General features: G+C 49.8%; 1 protein-coding gene across 2 annotated transcripts in view; it reads left to right on the plus strand.

Annotated features, from left to right (window-relative positions):
• FAH (fumarylacetoacetate hydrolase) overlaps window positions 1-16,720 on the plus strand; it is a 33,587-nt gene that overhangs the window by 7,173 nt on the left and 9,694 nt on the right. For both annotated transcript variants that reach the window (XM_031002147.3, XM_031002146.3), the window contains exons 5-11: window positions 469-518; window positions 2,304-2,394; window positions 8,106-8,203; window positions 8,319-8,371; window positions 12,232-12,331; window positions 13,099-13,229; window positions 15,100-15,175. In XM_031002147.3, the coding sequence (XP_030858007.3) occupies window positions 469-518; window positions 2,304-2,394; window positions 8,106-8,203; window positions 8,319-8,371; window positions 12,232-12,331; window positions 13,099-13,229; window positions 15,100-15,175 (599 nt within the window). The remainder of the gene's footprint in view (window positions 1-468; window positions 519-2,303; window positions 2,395-8,105; window positions 8,204-8,318; window positions 8,372-12,231; window positions 12,332-13,098; window positions 13,230-15,099; window positions 15,176-16,720) is intronic.

A 16,720-nucleotide genomic window follows, 5' to 3' on the forward strand; every position in this document is an offset into this window, starting at 1 on the left:
TGTCAGTGCCATTCTGAGTCACGGCTTGGCAGCCTTAGTGTGGCCAAGTCAGACCTGCCCTCATCCAGCCCCTGCCTGAGCTGCCTATTGATGGGAGGGCTTTGGGAGGACTGGGATTGCCTTGGCGCCTGGACTGGAGCTGCCCAAGCTAGGCCAGGCCAGGCCCATTGGCCCTCTCTCTTACTCAGCCGGTCCTCATTAGCATCATCTGTGACCTCATCTGGTTTCTAGAGTAGGAAAGAGTTTCCACTTGTCTAGTCCCATTTCCTGGGGTAGAATATAGAAACGGCTTCAGTGGGTAGATGTCCTCTCAGCTGTGAAAGGTTCAGCATAGCTCCGGCCCCAGGCCAGCCAGAAGGTGCCCACTGGAGATTGTGGATAATCTTGGGGATGGTCTGGGCTGAGCCTGTGGGTGGGACCGCGCTTTGCTGCCTACTTGACTTTGAAGCCCCTGGTTCTGTGTTTCAGTGCATTCATCTCCCAGGCTTCTGCCATGATGCACCTTCCAGCCGCCATAGGTGAGTGCAGTCTCTTCACCAAGACAAGAACGGAGCAGCTTCGTGGGCCAAGAGGGCTGGCCCGGTGCTTTGGTTCTGCATGTGTGGAGGGTCCCTGCTGGCGGGGGGAGATGGAGGAGGGGCTCTGGGGCTGTTACCCCCTCCTCATCACTGACCTTTCTCAGCATCCAGGCCCGGCATTCACTCAGGCTATTATCTTGCCTCAGGTAGTGAGTTGCAGACTGCTCAAGTTCATGACTAGCTGCATGGCTCCCTGCACAGCAAATTGCTTTCCTTCCCCCAAAGGCTATGGGACAAATTCTCTGAGCTCAGTCTGTGAGTCAGCAGTTTTGAGGAAAGAGGCCAGAGGGCTATGAAGGGCCCCAGTTTGAGCACGTGGCAGGATGTCTGGTTGGAATATCATTCAGGAAGTTGGAGCTGTTGAAACTCTCAACCTGAAGCAGAGAGAGCCTGGCTCAGCCTGCGGCCCAAAACACAGCCCTCTTCCTTGTGCACACAGGTCTCCTCTGCTGGGCTACCCGGGCACCTGTGAGCTGAGGGGCCGGTTGACCCTGCCCTGGGGTACACTGCCTCTCTGGAACAGCTCCTGCTATCTGGGGAGAGTCCTTTGCTGCTGGGCTGCTTGGGCTAAGCTGACTGGAGGATGGGGTTGGGGACAGGGGCCGAGTCACCTGCCTCCTCCCAGCCCCTCTCACTCCCCACTCTCATACACTCATGGGACTGTGCTATGTTTTGGCAAACCAGCTGTTGTGCAAACCATATGTCTTTCAGGGATATCATGTCTGGTTGACTGATGGTGCCCTTTCTTGTTTTTTTTTTTTGTTATGGATTTATTCTTTTGAAAAATCTCTCAGCTATTACTTCTGTGCATTGGGACTGAAGATGGGAAGCAGCAGCTAAGGCTCCACCTGCCTTGTGGACTTTTCTTCCTCTCCTCACCCTTCACCATGACTGTTGCTAGTCTAGGCTGTTGGTATTGATGAATATCCAGCATTTTTTTTTTTTTTTTTGAGGAGACATTTAGGAAGATAAAACAGGCAGACTGTCCCAACTGGTTTTTCTTTCAGATTTTTAATTCTCCGAATGGCAGATATGCCTACAGCTTGCTGGCCAGCCCGTTCAGTTCATCATAATCAACAGGCACTGATATGCATCTGCAGTGTGCAAGCCCTTGTCCTTGGCACTCGGGCAGAGTCCAAGAAAATGAGGACTGGGCTGGGGCTGTCCTGGAATGTCCACAGTCTAGCAAAGATGTGCACACACATAACTGGAGCACCAGTGGGAAGCGAAGCCTGCCCCAGAAGGATTCAGGGGAGGGGATTTGGAGGGGGAAGAGATCCTGCTAGAGAGAGCAGGGAGGGCTTCAGGGAGGAGCGGGCCTCAAAGAGTTGCCAAGATTTGAATACACAGGGACAAGGGAGAAGTCAATCAGTATAGGCGTGGTGAGGGAGCCTGTGGAAACTCGGGAATGGCAGTTGTGTGTAGTAAAAGTGGGGAGCCTGAGAAGGGGGGTGGTATCAGCCACTTGGTGTTCACATTCCACTGTCAGTTTCAGAAAGTCTGGACTCCTGATTTCTTATTTGTTTCTCAGCTGAGGGCTCTAAAAAGAAATCTTCAGTGAGGATATTTTATATTGCATTTGGTGCTGCCACTGCTGGCTGCAGGCTGAGCTCTGGATGTGTAAACAGTATTGTGTGCACACTCATGGCTCCAGTGCTTGGAACAGTCCATTCTTCCTGAGGCATCTGGGTTGCTGATGGGATCTGTTGGGTCTTTCCTCTGCAGGAGACTACACAGACTTCTATTCCTCTCGGCAGCATGCTACCAACGTCGGAATCATGTTCAGGGACAAGGAGAATGCATTGATGCCAAATTGGTATGAACTGGGCCAAATGTTTGCATAAGTTCAAAGTCTTTCTTTTCATTTCCAGCAGCATGTTTGTCTCAGGAGCTGCCAAGTTCTTCTTAAAGTAAACTGGGGAGGAAAAGCAGTTATGATGTTGCAACCTCTGGAAGCAGTGGTCTCAGCTTCTGGTCTCCTGCTCAGCTTGGCTTAGGACTTGCTGTGGGATCGAAGGGCAAGTCCCTTAAACTTCTTTGGACAGCAGGGGTTGGAATTAGATTCCCTTAATCCCTATGCTCCTTCTGGAGTCTTTCATTTATAAGCTGTGTATTATTGTACTATGGGCAAGTCTTAGACTCTAGCATGCTCCATACTTACATTTTCTGATGAATGAGAATCCTCAAATGTGCCCAGTGCTGTATATTCCTCAACATGTGATCGGTTTCATTCATTTGTTTGATCCTCGTAGTAGTTCTGTGATGTCACAAGGCCATGATTGTAAGCCCCATTTTACAGACAGGAAAATGGGCTCAGAGAAGGATCAACTTGCCTGAGCACAACAGGGCCACAGCCTGTCTCCCAGCCCCCAGATCAGGCCACTGACCAAGCTGAGGATGCAGAGCTGGGATCCTTGCCCTTTGTTCTGTGTTGTCCCCTGGATGTGATGGTTCCTTGGAACTGAAGAGGGCCTGGACGCAGTGGCAGGCATACACTCCAGGCCCCAGTGCCATCAGTCACACACAGGAGCTGGGTTAGGGACGGGGCTTTACTCTCTCTCGAGTGAGTGTCTCCAGTAGGCTATGCCATGAGGGGAGGGTCTGTTAGAACCAAGATGAGGAAGAAAGAAAGGGAGAGAGAGCAGTTCCAAGCCAGAGATGTTGAGCAACAAGGCCAAGGTTGCAGAACGAGGCAGGGGTGAATCTGAGACCAGAACCCAGGCTCCAGGTTCCAGGCTCCCACGTGAGATGGGCAAATATTTGAGAATCTTGCACTGTACAGGCTCCAGGCTGTATTTGTCCCCAGCCAGCTTCAACTTGTCTATCTGATGGGTTGAGTGTCTATCTGAGTGTCCTTGGCGGTGATGACCCAGTGGACTGCCCAGCCCCAGAAGAGCTGGCTGTCACCTGTGTGCCAGGATCCCAGTGGCCAAAGGGCAGGGGCACCAGGAAGTGAGAGGAGAGCCGGGACCTGGGAAATGAGTGTTGACTGTGTCTGAAACTGAGTGTGGGGGCCGCAGCCATCCTTGCCCCATGTCTTTCTGCAGAATAAGAGCAAACAGGCCTTCTCTAGCCATGCTTGATGCAAGATGGCCCGCAGCTGTGACTTTTTAGCTTTATGTACATAGTCTTTATTATGAAGGTAACATATATTTACTGCAATTAACCCAAACACTACAGAAAATATGTAAAGTAAACATTTACAATTAAAAATGTGTCTATTCTTTGACCTGCAATGCTCACTTTCATGCATCTATCCTACAGAAATAAAAGCACCAGTGCGTTGTATCCAAGAGCAAGGATGTTAATTAGCAGAGTTTCTAGTGGCCCAGAACTGGAAGTAATCTGAATGCTTATCGGTGGAGGAATGGTTGAAAAATTGGTCTATTCACAATATGAAATGTTTTGCAGCTAGTGAAAGATTTAGATCAAGAGAGATGTGCATTTATCTGTGTTAAGTGAAATAGGTAAACTATAGGCAATTAGGTAAGGTATGTCTCACTTTTAAAAAAAGCACAAAAAGTATATATGTATATACACACTGTATTAGTTTTCTGTTGCTGCTGTAACAAATTACCACAAACTTGGTGGCTTAAAACACAAATATATTCTCTTCTAGTTCTGGAGGCCAGAAGTCGAAAATCAGTCTCACTGGCTAAAGTCAAGGTGTCAGCAGGGCTGGTTCCTTCTGGAAGCTCTAGGAGAGAACCCATTTCTTTGACTTATCAGCTTTAGAGGTTGCCTGTATCCCTTGCCTTTTGACCCCTTCCTCATATCACTCCAACCACTTGCTTCTGCTGTTACATTTCCTACTTCCTCCTTTGACCTTGCCTCTGTCTATAAGGACCCTTGTGATTACATTTAGCGTTCACTCAAATAACCAGGGACAGTATCCCTATCTCAAGATCCCTAACTTAATCACACCTGCAAAACCCTTTTTGCCATGTAATAATATCCACAGGCTCCAGGGATTAGGATCTGGATATCTTTGGGAGGGCTATTTTTCAGCTTAACACACACACACACACGCATGTACACATGCACACACACACACTTATGCATACATTATTTCCATAGGCTGGTATGAGCATAGAGAAAGGCAAAAAATATTAGACTCCAGATAAACATTGCTTTCCTCAGGGGAGTGGCTGGATGGGGAGAGATTACTAACTCCTTTTTTTCATCTGAATTGTTTGAATTATTACATGCCATGTAATTGCATGCAATGGAATTTTATAATTTAATCCAATAAAGGAACCAAGGTGGGTAAAAAAGGGAGCTCTTCCTCAGCCACTCACCAGAGGCAACTACTTTGAACAAGTTGGATGTGCCGCTTCCTGTACTTTGCTCCAGGTTACACATGCATGACCACACGTATGCACGCATACATATGCATTTTATTTCTTTAGTTAACGAGGCCATGCTGAAATTTGCTTTTTTTACTTCATCATTGACATCATTGACATATCTCCATGTAGATAAGTTTAAATCTATCTCAGTCTTTTACAAAATAAGTTTTTTGGGGTAGGTAATACAAGACAATTACACAGTAAAATATCATTTTTATAAAAAGATACAAAAATACAGTACAGTAGGGCTGGGCACGGTGGCTCACATCTGTAATCCCAGCACTTTGGGAGGCTGAGGTGGGTGGATCACAAGGTCAGGAGTTTGAGACCAGCCTGGCCAATATGGTGAAACCCTGTCTCTACTAAAAATACAAAAATTAGCGGCCGGGCGTGGTGGCTCACGCCTGTAATCCCAGAACTTTGGGAGGCCGAGACGGGCGGATCACCTGAGGTCAGGAGTTTGAGACCAGCCTGGCCAACATGGTGAAACCCTATCTCTACAAAAGTACAAAAATTTGCTGGGCATGATGGCAGGTGCCTGTAATTTCAGCTACTTGGGAGGCTGAGGCAGAAGAATCACTTGAACCTGGGAGGCAGAGGTTGCAGTGAGCTGAGGTTGTGCCATTGCACTCCAGCCTGGGTGAGAGAGCGAGACTCCATCTCAAAAAAAAAAAAAATTAGCTGGGTGTGGTGGCGGGCGCCTGTAGTCCCGGCTACTTGGGAGGCTAAGGCAGGAGAATCACTTGAACCTCGGAGGTGGAGGTTGCAGTGAGCTGAGATCACACCACTGCACTCCAGCCTGGGCGACAGAGCGAGACTCTGTCTCAAACCCCACCCCCCACCAAAAAAAAAAAAAGGTACAGTAATAAAAGTGTATGGAAATATAGGGAAATGAGGACCATGCTGGTTTCCTCTAGGGTGAGGGGCAGGAAGGGAGGGAAGGAGAGTGAGATCAGGGAGGGATCCCAAGGATGCATTGGACTGGATAAGTGAACTGTTATTTCTTTAGCTCCTTGGTGGTGCATGGTGACTTGTGTTATTACATGTTTTTGTATATCATAAATATTGCAAAATAATTTATCAAACATTTAAAAAATTAAAAGCAACAAAACAGTCAATATATATGTACATGGTTGAGAATTCAAAAGGTACTTAAGGGTAAACAATGAAAAAAACAGAACTCAACCACCTATGGACCACCATCCAGTTCCCTTCTCCAGAGACAAAACTGTTAATCGGTGTCATACATATATTTTCTTTTTCTTTTTTTTTTTGAGACTGGGTCTTACTTGGTCACCCAGGCTGGAGTGCAGTGGCATGACCTTGGCTCACTGCAGCCTTGACCTCCCAGGTGAAGCCATCCTCCTGCCTCAGCCCCCTAAGTAGCTGGGATTAAAGGTGCACACCACCATGCCTGGCTAATTTTTGTATTTTTTGTAGAGATGGGTTTTCGCCATGTTGATCAGGCTGGTCGCAAACTCCTGGACTCAAGTGATCAGCCCACCTTGGCCTGCCTTAGCCCCACAAAGTGCTGGGGTTATGGGCATGAGCCACCGTGCCCGGCCTTCTTATATATTTTTTCACAGGTGTTTTTGCATACTCTGCCAGTTTATATATACAGTCATTTCTCTATTATTAGTTTACAAGAGTGTTTTATAAGTGATAGAAATTAACCCTTTGTTGCAATGCATTGCAAATATTTTCTCCCAGTATGTGATCTTTTTTCTTTGTTTGCCAGTCTTTCTAGATACAGAGTTTTGCATTTTCTTTTTTTCTTTTTTTTGAGACAGAGTCTTGCTCTGTCGCCATGGCTAGAGTGCAGTGGCACCATCTCGGCTCACTGCAAGCTCCGCCTCCCAGGTTCACGCCATTCTCCTGCCTCAGCCTCCCGAGTAGCTGGGACCACAGGCGCCCGCCACCACGCCCGCCTAATTTTTTGTATTTTTAGTAGAGATAGGGTTTCACCTGTTAGCCAGGATGGTCTCGATCTCCTGACCTTGTGATCTGCCTGCCTCGGCCTCCCAAAGTGCTGGGATTACAGGCGTGAGCCACCGTGCCCGGCCTAGAGTTTTGCATTTTCATAAAGTCAGGCATGCCAATCATTTTCCTTACGGCATTTACTTTTGTGTGATGTTTAGAAAGGCTTTCTCCACCCCAAGAATTTGGAAGTTTTTTGTGTTTTTGTGCTTTTTTTTTTTCTAATGCCTGTAATAGCCTTTCTTTGTACATTTAGATCTTGAATCCATCTGGATTTCCTTTTATGTGTGAGGTGTGGTATGGGTCTGTATCCATTTCCTGGGGCTGCTGTAAGAAAAAGCCACAACAACAGGAATTTATCCCCTCAGTTCTGGAGGCCATAAGTCTGCAATCAAGGTGTCAGCAGGGCCATCTCCTCCTGAAGCTTCTAGGACCATCCTTGTCCTTGCTGCTTCCAGCTTCTGGGGGCTGCAGGCGTTCCTTGTGGCTGCATCACTCCAGTCTCTGCCTCTGTCTTCACGTGGCCTTCTCCTCCTTTCTACATCTTCTCTTCTCTTCTGTCTCTTATAAGGACATTTCTAGTTGGATTTAGGGCCCACCTGGATAATTCAGGATGATCGTGTCTCAAGATTCTTAACTTGATTACATGTATAAAGACTCTGGGAGTTAGGACATGGCTGTATCTTTTTTTTTTTTTTTTTGAGACAGAGTCTTGCTCTGTTGCCTGGGCTGGAGTGCAGTGGTGCGATCTCGGTTCATTGCAACCTCCACCTCTCAGGTTCAAGCGATTCTCCTACCTCAGCCTCCCGAGTAGCTGGGACTACAGGCGTGCACCACTATGCCTGGCTAATTTTTGTATTTTTAGTAAAGACGGGGTTTCACCATGTTACCCAGGCTGTTCTCGAACTCCTGGCCTCATGTGATCTGCCCACCTCAGCCTCCCAAAGTGCTGGGATTACAGGCGCGAGCCACTGCACCCAGCCCAGAATTTTCTTCCTTTTTGAGGCTGAATAATATTCCACTCTATGTATGTACCACAGTTTGTTTATCCATTCATCCGTGGATGGAAACTTGTAAGCACTTTGATTTTTGAGCCATGTGAATGTGGCGACTCTTTGTTTCTAGTTTTTGAAGTTTTTAAAGTTAATTGATAACATATAACAGCTCTGATGCCCTGCATTCTCTTGCCTTCCTTTCTCAGGCTGCACTTACCAGTGGGCTACCATGGCCGTGCCTCCTCCGTCGTGGTGTCTGGCACCCCGATCCGAAGGCCCATGGGACAGATGAAACCTGATGACTGTAAGTGACCCCAGCGTCCAGGCCTTGCTGGTGCCCAGCTCTCTGTTCCCACACAGAGAGTTCTGTGGCCTCACTCACAGCACCCTTTTTTTTTTTTTTTCTGGTGTTATTCCAGCTAAGCCTCCCGTATATGGTGCCTGCAAGCTCTTGGACATGGAGCTGGAAATGGTAAGTGAGCTTGGTGTTTTATTGCCATGGGATCTATAGACACCCGGCAGGAGAGCCCTCTGGGATGGCTTCCCGCACCATGAGCCGCCCACTCCTCTCCTCTTCAGCCACATCGGCAGCCACTCTGTGTCCCCACCTGGCCATCAGAAGGACAGTTGATCCTTATTACTTGCAGATTCTGTATTTGAGAATTCACAACTACTTGCTAACATTTATTTGTAAGTCTGAAATTAATATTCACAGAGCTTTTGTGGGCACGTGTGGACATGCGCAGGGCAGTGAAACATTTGGGCTGCCCGGTGAGCATATTCCTAGGTGAGGCTGGACAAGGTGTTACTCTGCCTTCTTGTCTCAGCTCATGCTGTAAACATGTGTCCTTTGTAGTCTATTCGGTGCCATGTTTTTTGCAGATCTGTGCTTCTTTGGCTGTCTCATTGTTTTTTTATAATGGCCCCAAGTGCAGTGCTAAAGTGCCGTCTAGTGTCCCTAGCACAGGAAGACTGTGATGTGCCTTATGGAGAGAATATGCGTGTCAGTAAGCTTTGTTCAGGCAAGTTACAGTGCTGCTGCCTCAGCTCAATGTTCATGAATCAACAAAATATATTACATAAAGCATTTTTAAGCAGAAACACACATAAAACAAGGTTATATAGTTAGGTTTTGATTAGTTGATAAAAATTTTCTGACCAAAGGCTTGTAGGAACCTAATCCTGTGTTTCCTCTAGGAACAGTCATTCTATATTTGCTAATTCTGTGTTCATGGTGACTTTATAAAAAATAATTACCTGGCCAGGTGTGGTGGCTCACACTTGTAATCCCAGCACTTTGGGAGGCTGAGGTGGATGGATCACCTGAGGTCAGGAGTTCAATACCAGCCTGGCTGACATGGTGAAACCCCGTCTCTACTAAAAATACAAAAATTAGCTGGGGATGGTGGCGGGTGCCTGTAATCCCAGCTACTTGGGAGGCTGGGGCAGGAGAATCGCTTGAACTGAGGAGGCGGAAGTTGCAGTGAGCTGAGATCGCGCCACTACACTCCAGCCTGGGTGACAGAGCGAGACTCTGTCTCAAAACAAAAAACAAAAAACAAAAACCCAAAAATAATAATTACTACGAGTGACAAGAGTCAAGTGTATCAGCCCCATGGCTGGGCCCATACAACCTCAGAACTGTGGTCACTTTAGGCTGCATACTTTTTCATTTGTTTTTTGTTTTGTTTTGTTTTGTTTTGTTTTTCTGAGATGGAGTCTCACTCTGTCACCCAGGTTGGAGTGCAGTGGCACTATCTCGGCTCAGTGCAAGCTCCGCCTCCTGGGTTCACACCATTCTCCTGCCTCAGCCTCCTGAATAGCTGGGACCACAGGCACCTGCCACCACGCCTGGCTAATTTTTTGTATTTTTAGCAGAGACAGGGTTTCACCATGTTAGCCAGGATGGTCTCGATCTCCTGACCTCGTGATCCGCCTGCCTTGGCCTCCCAAAGTGCTTGGATTACAGGCATGAGCCACCGTGCTCGGCCAGGGCTGCACACTTTTTTAAATTAAACTTTTTATTTTGAGGTCATTGTAGGCTCACATGCAGTTGTGAGAAATAGTACAGAGATCCCAATACCCTTCACACAGTCTGCCCCAGTGGCAACATCCTTCGTAACCATGGTGCTCTATCACAACCTGGATGTTGATGTTGGTACAGTCGGTCCCACCACCTGAGGATCCCTCATGCTGCCCATTTTTCAGAAGGGACACTGAAATCTGGGCAGCCCCCAAGGTGAGGGGACCAGGAAAGTGATGGAAAGGAGGAGCTGACCTGGGAGAGGCAGCGCTCCGGGGACCTGGCAGGGTCTTCAGCATCTGCTGGGTTGTCTGATGCCCAAGGTTGGAGTCAGTCTCCGTGTGGGAAATGCAGACAGGCAGATGGAGGGGGCTTTCCCATAGTCAGCACCTACAGTTTTAGGCGTTGCCTCAGGAAGCTCTGAGTGCCTCATCACTGATGGTGTAGAAGAAGCTGTCGTGGGGCCGCCGAGTCAGGCTGAGGCAGTGGGAAGCCCTGGTTGGTGGAGGCAGGCTGAAAGGCCCGTCTGCTTTTCTGGAGCTCCCTGTCTCTCCTGGGCTTCCCTGTGATTTCTCTGGATTCAGTCCAGAGGAGGGAAATGAGTGGGCACTGCCGAATAGCCCGTGGATAGCAGGGCATTCCCTGCCAGCCCTCTGCCTCCTCCTGCCTTAGCAAGGGTACTATGTGAGACTTCGGGAGGAGGACCCCCAGCTGAGATTCATCAGAGCAGGGCATCTGAGCCCTGGTTTAGGGCCACGGTCTTCTCTCTGGGAGAACTAAGGACTCTGCAGGCAGACGCTTCACCTGTTGAGAGGGAGAGAGAAAAGACAGAGAGTCAGCATGTGGAGAAATAGTTGGGGCAGAGAGCCCAGGTCTCCTGGACTGAAAGTCATGGGATTCTCCATAAGATAGTGCTTTTGGGTTCTTTTTTTCATCTTGATGAAAAATTTGCAATGTTTAACTATTGTCACAGAACAAATAAGATGGTGACTAAGTTTTGCAAATGTCATGGCTGAGTCTATGTTTTTCAAAGAGATTTTCCCAATTTTTCTTTCTAATGATGCCTGGCTAGTCTGTTGGTTCATGGACATCACGTTGGTGCTGTTTTTCTTTAGAGGTAGTGGGATGACGGATAGGGCTTAGAGGCCGTGGGGTGTGCTCTCTCTGGTACTATTTGCTGCATGAAGAAGGCAGTCTTTTGGTTTTTCATTTTTCATTAAAAAAATTTATTTTTTATTTTTTATTTTTATTTTTAAATTTTATTATTATTATACTTTAAGTTTTAGGGTACATGTGCACAACGTGCAGGTTTGTTACATATGTATACATGTGCCATGTTGGCGTGCTGCACCCATTAAGTCGTCATTTAGCATTAGGTATATCTCCTAATGCTATCCCTCCCTCCTCCCCCCACCCCACAACAGACTGGATTAAGAAAATGTGGCACATATACACCATGGAATACTATGCAGCCGTAAAAAATGATGAGTTTGTGTCCTTTGTAGGGACATGGATGAAACTGGAAACCATCATTCTCAGCAAACTATTGCAAGGACAAAAAACCAAACACCGCATGTTCTCACTCATAGGTGGGAATTGAGCAATGAAAATTTTTATTTATTTTATTTTTTTATTTTTTGAGACAGGGTCTTGCTCTGTCACCCAGGCTGGAGTGCCGTGGCGTGATCTTGGCCTGCTGCAGCCTCGACCTCCCTGGCTCAAGCAATCTTCCCACATAAGCCTCCCAAGTAGCTGGGACTGGGGACATGTGCCACCATGCCTGGCTAATTTTGTTTATTTTTTGTAGAGGTGGGGTCTCACTATGTTGCTCAGGCTTGTCTCGAACTCCGAGGCTCAAGTGATCCTTCCACCTCAGCCTCCCAAAGTGCTGAGATTATAGACGTGAGCCACAGTGCCTGGCCTGGTTTTTCATGACATGAATACAAACCCCGATAGTTTCAGTTTTACAAGCCCCATGTGGCTGTCAAGTCTTGAAAGGCAAAGCCTGTATGGGATGAAGAGGAAAGAGCAGAGTGGCCTGGGATGCACTGAAGGGAGGGGAGGCTGCTTTGGAGCTCAGGGGCGCGGAAGGAAGGCCGAGGGCGGGGGCAGGGCACACCACTGCACGCTGCTTTCCTGAGGCGTCCATCTGACGTCTGACTTAGAAACACAGTGGATTCATGCCAGGCCCCTGTGGCAGTCCTGGTCCATGGCTGGAGTTTGGAAATACCTGACCTTTGCTCTCTAGGTGACAAGTGACCTGGGCGGCAGATCAGCTCCAGATTCTAATGAACTCTCCCCCGTGTCAGGCTTTTTTTGTAGGCCCTGGAAACAGATTGGGAGAGCCGATCCCCATTTCCAAGGCCCATGAGCACATTTTTGGAATGGTCCTTATGAACGACTGGAGTGGTAATCACTGGAGCTCTGCTCCTGTAGAGATGACGGGGAGGAGGCTGGGGACTTGGGGCAATTTCATAGAAGCTGAAGATCTGGTGCAGGTCAAAAGTGGCAGGTGATGCAGTGACTGAGAGTGGGGGTCTGGGTATCAAACAGACTTTCAGCTCTAAGAACTCGGGCCACTCACTTAACTCCTCTGAGCTCCAATTTTCTCATGAGTGGCTAGGGACACGGCTGACACCATAACTAATATTTACTGAGCACTTATGTGTCAGGCCCTGTGCTTAACACCCTACATATATTCTCCCGCTGATCCCTACGCGGTATGTGCAATATTATCTTCCCATTTTACAGGTGAGGAACTGAGGCACAGGGAGATTTCAGTTAGTTGCTGAACTAAGATTTGAAGCAAAACAGTCCAGCTTCTGAGCCTGAGCTCTCAACCCTTTGCCATACGTGGGAGGAAGATGGCACCATAAGCCCCAGAAAGTGTCTCTCTCATAGTTTGAGAATGAGCTTCCAGCCCCTTCCTGGGAGATATCCTGACCACCGTTTGGTCATCCTTCTCTTTGCTGTAACCTGGCACAGTGCCCTCAAAGGACCTCTGTCCTTGGCATTGAATGCTCTTGCCTCTTTGTCCTGGGGCAGCCTGACTGGGGCTGATCTTTGTGGAGATGGTGGTGCTAGGTGTCTCTGCTCCTTGGTCAAGGGCCGGAGGGGGTCGTTGGGAGATGCCCTGATCAGCCTTTGTAAGTCCTGGCTGTGCCCTTCTTCTGCAGCACGAGACATTCAGAAGTGGGAGTATGTCCCTCTCGGGCCATTCCTTGGGAAGAGTTTTGGGACCACTATCTCTCCGTGGGTGGTGCCCATGGATGCTCTCATGCCCTTTGCTGTGCCCAACCCGAAGCAGGTAAGCACATTCTCTGCAGGAAGCTCCCAAACCCAGCCCTGCTGCCTCTGAGGCTGCTTGCCCACTGAGTGGACATGCCAGGCATGCAGACCATCAGGAGGGAAGCTCTGTGCCCACGGCATGCCCACAGCAGAGTGCCTGGGAGTTCCTGGCCACGATTACTTCCAGGCAGCCAGGGCATCATTCTGCCTTGTGGTTTCCCTGGCCCTGGCACAGTTCTTGGAGAAAACACAGAATTTTGTAACCTTAAGAATCTTGCAAGACCAGGGGATCTGGCCAGTTGGCAGGAGGAGTCCCTGCAGGTACCAACATTGCACAACCTCCCAGGTGGCCGTCAAATCTTGTTCTGTGCAAATGGCGCCACCTGGACCCCAACTCATAGAATGCAGCTTGGAGCCCAGCAACAGGGAGTCCCTGCAACCTCTGGTTCCCAGCACCGCTGGGTCTACCACTGGGTCTAGGCCTTGACCCCTGGTTCCAGTCCTCCCTTCTCAGCCTGTTGCAATCTGCCCCACTCCATCACTGGCAACACCTGGCCAGAGTCACCTGTGACCCGATAGCCAGTGTCATGACCTTGTGTCCCCTTCAGCATGGACTTCCTGTGGCCCCTCACTCTTGTTGGCATTCCCTCACCCCTTGGTTTCTGGCATGTGACCTGTCCTCGTTCTCCAGTGTCTCTGAGTCCTCACGATGCCCCTCTCCAATTCTGACCTCCCTGTGGGGATCCAGGCTGAGCTCCCAGCCATTTGCACATCCTCGCTTGAGCATCTCACCACGCATTTGCTGGGGGCCTCTACCAACACCCGGTGCAGGTCCTGCACCCACACTGCTCTCCTGTGCTCCTCTGCCTCTGGGGTCATCTCATGTTTGCTGTGCTACAAACAACCCTGAGGTCTTTCCTTGCAAGCCAGTTCTAGTGAAGTCCTGTGGGGCTTTCACCCTCATCCCTTGCTCTCTCCTCGCTGCTCCCTGCCACAGCACCCCCTGCCCACCCTGGTCATTTTCAGTCGCCAAGACTTGACTTTCTCTCTAGCCGGCAGCGGCCCTGTCTAGTCTCCCTAGGGCCGCAAGGCCACAGCCTCTCTTTGCTTGTCCTCCAGTCATCTGCCTTCTTCCGGGTCGGTCATCACAGGGTTTTGCCTGCCTTCCTCTGTGCCAGCCCTTCCCCAACACCATTTAGGTACAACACTACTATTCCCCCTCTGAACTATTATTTACTTAATGTTTTTCTTCAGAGTGGCTCCCAGTTTAAAACTTAATATATTAAGAAGGGAACTTTATATTCCTACTGGCATCACTAGCTACACTGTTTCATAACCATTAGTATCACCAAAAACGATCTCATGTCCCGTGGATGACTCATGTACCATGCTTTGGAAAACACTGCTTTTGGCCGGAGTGCAGGCGTTCTGGCCCAGCCATCCAAGCTGCCTCCCTAGCTGGCTCCGGCACCAGCCAGGGCTGTCTGCTTCTGTTGTGACCCCTCTGCCTTCCAGGGGCCCTGCAGCGCCCTTTCAGGCCCAGCCTTTCCTCACAGGCCAGGCTTTGTTCTCCATCTCGGCCCGTCTGCTACCCACCTTCCCTTTCTCTCCCCTCCCGTGGCTTTCAGGAACATCTCTGGTTTGGCTCCTGTGACCTTTGACCTGCTGATGCCCCTTCCTTGGCTGCATTTCCTGGAGACCCACAGTATGATCCCCCCACTGCTATCCAGGGACATAGTGCTGGGTCCCTGGAGAGGGAATGTTCCTGCTGTCTCAGACCCTCTGCCTGGGGGAGCAGGTGCTGCCGGGGGCGTGGCTGGTATGGGGGCCCAGCCGGGTGAGCTCAGCCCACCTGCCAGTGACCTCTGTGCTGTGCTTTGCCCTCTCAGGACCCCAGGCCCCTGCCGTATCTGTGCCATGACGAGCCCTACACGTTTGACATCAACCTGTCTGTTAACCTGAAAGGTATGTTGTAGGGGGACTGACATGGCCAGGAGCTCTGAGGCAATGTGTGCCTGTGTGCCTTGTCCTGAAGGCTCCTGAGCTTTGGCAAGGGTGGGGGCACGTGCTACAGCCCTGGAGATGTGTGTGGCTCGTCTAAAGGAAAGAGGAGGGGAGGGGAGGGGACACCCTGGTGCTCACTGGGAACCTAACTGGGCCCATAGGGCATTAACCCTGTCACTGAGCTCTCAGTGGTAGGGCTGAAAGGATGGAGTCCAGGACGTCCATCTTCTGCTTGAATCCCCTCCCCAGCCTCTCTAGGGGCTGCCTGGCTCCTGCTCACATATCGCCACTGATCCTCACTTCCGTGGTGGGTGGCACATTTCATTGCCTGTTTGAAAGCATGTCCTTGTGGGTCTGTTCGCTTGGCTGAGCCCCTGGGGCCACACAGAGCCAGCGCATCAAGACCCCAGATTCCCACCATGGGCCAGCCCCGAGTGTCTTGCAGACAGACCCGAGATCCCCACCCTGGGCCAGCCCTGACATAGACAGGGACCACATCTCCCTGTGGCTGCTCAGCCCGCCTCCGCGAACAGACCCAACGGGGCGTTGGTAATAAAGAGACTGGCTCTGCAGGCCATGACTCTGCTGCTCAGCTGTGGGACTTTGGGCAAGTTGCCAAACCTGGCCATGTCCTCATTTGTCATCTATGAAATGGGATAATAACGGCGTTGACCTCATGGTGTATTGTGAAGACCAAACATGTCAATTCATGCAAAGGTCTGGGACAGAGTCTGTCCCTAGAAAGAGTCAGGTGTCATTTTCCAATCCCAACGGGGGCCCTCGGATGGGGAGGGTTTGCCTGGTGGCCACACACAGACCTCCTAGCCACACTTTGGCCACATCTCCTTTTTAGCTCCATTCCATTCCTTTTTCTTTTCTTTTCTTCTTTTTTTCCCCCGAGATGGAGTTTCGCTCTTCTTGCCCAGGCTGGAGTGCAATGGTGCGATCTTGGCTCACCACAACCTCTGCCCCTGGGTTCAAGCGAGTCTTCTGCCTCAGCCTCCTGTGTAGCTGGGATTACAGGCATGCGCCACCATGCCTGGCTAATTTTGTATTTTTAGTAGAGACGGGGTTTCTTCATGTTGGTCAGGATGGTCTTGAACTCCTGACCTTAGGTGGTCTACCCGCCTAGGCCTCCCAAAGTGCTGGGAATACAGGCGTGAGCCACCATGCCCGGCCAGCTCCATTTCTTTCTTCTGTCTGCTCTGTCTGTACATGCCAGGCTTTGCCATGTCTGTCTCACTGTCAGTTCCAGGGTCTCGGCCCTTCATGAGGTGGTTCCTGTCAGGAGGCGCAGTACACTGCAGGAGTGAGGAGCTGTCGCCATGGGAGCAGGATGCTCCATGGAGAAAGAGCTGTCACAGAGAGCCTCCTGGCTGCCCAGGGCCCTCTGGGAAGCTGTGCTGGGCCCGCTCTTTCAGGTTCCAGGTCAGGAAGCTGAGGCTCAGAGAGGAAAAGGATTCACCCCGAGCCACCTACCTGGCTAATGGCAGGGCTGGGACTCAA

This window comes from Gorilla gorilla, chromosome 16 (assembly GCF_029281585.2).
Source record: "Gorilla gorilla gorilla isolate KB3781 chromosome 16, NHGRI_mGorGor1-v2.1_pri, whole genome shotgun sequence".
NCBI classification, from domain to species: domain Eukaryota; kingdom Metazoa; phylum Chordata; class Mammalia; order Primates; family Hominidae; genus Gorilla; species Gorilla gorilla.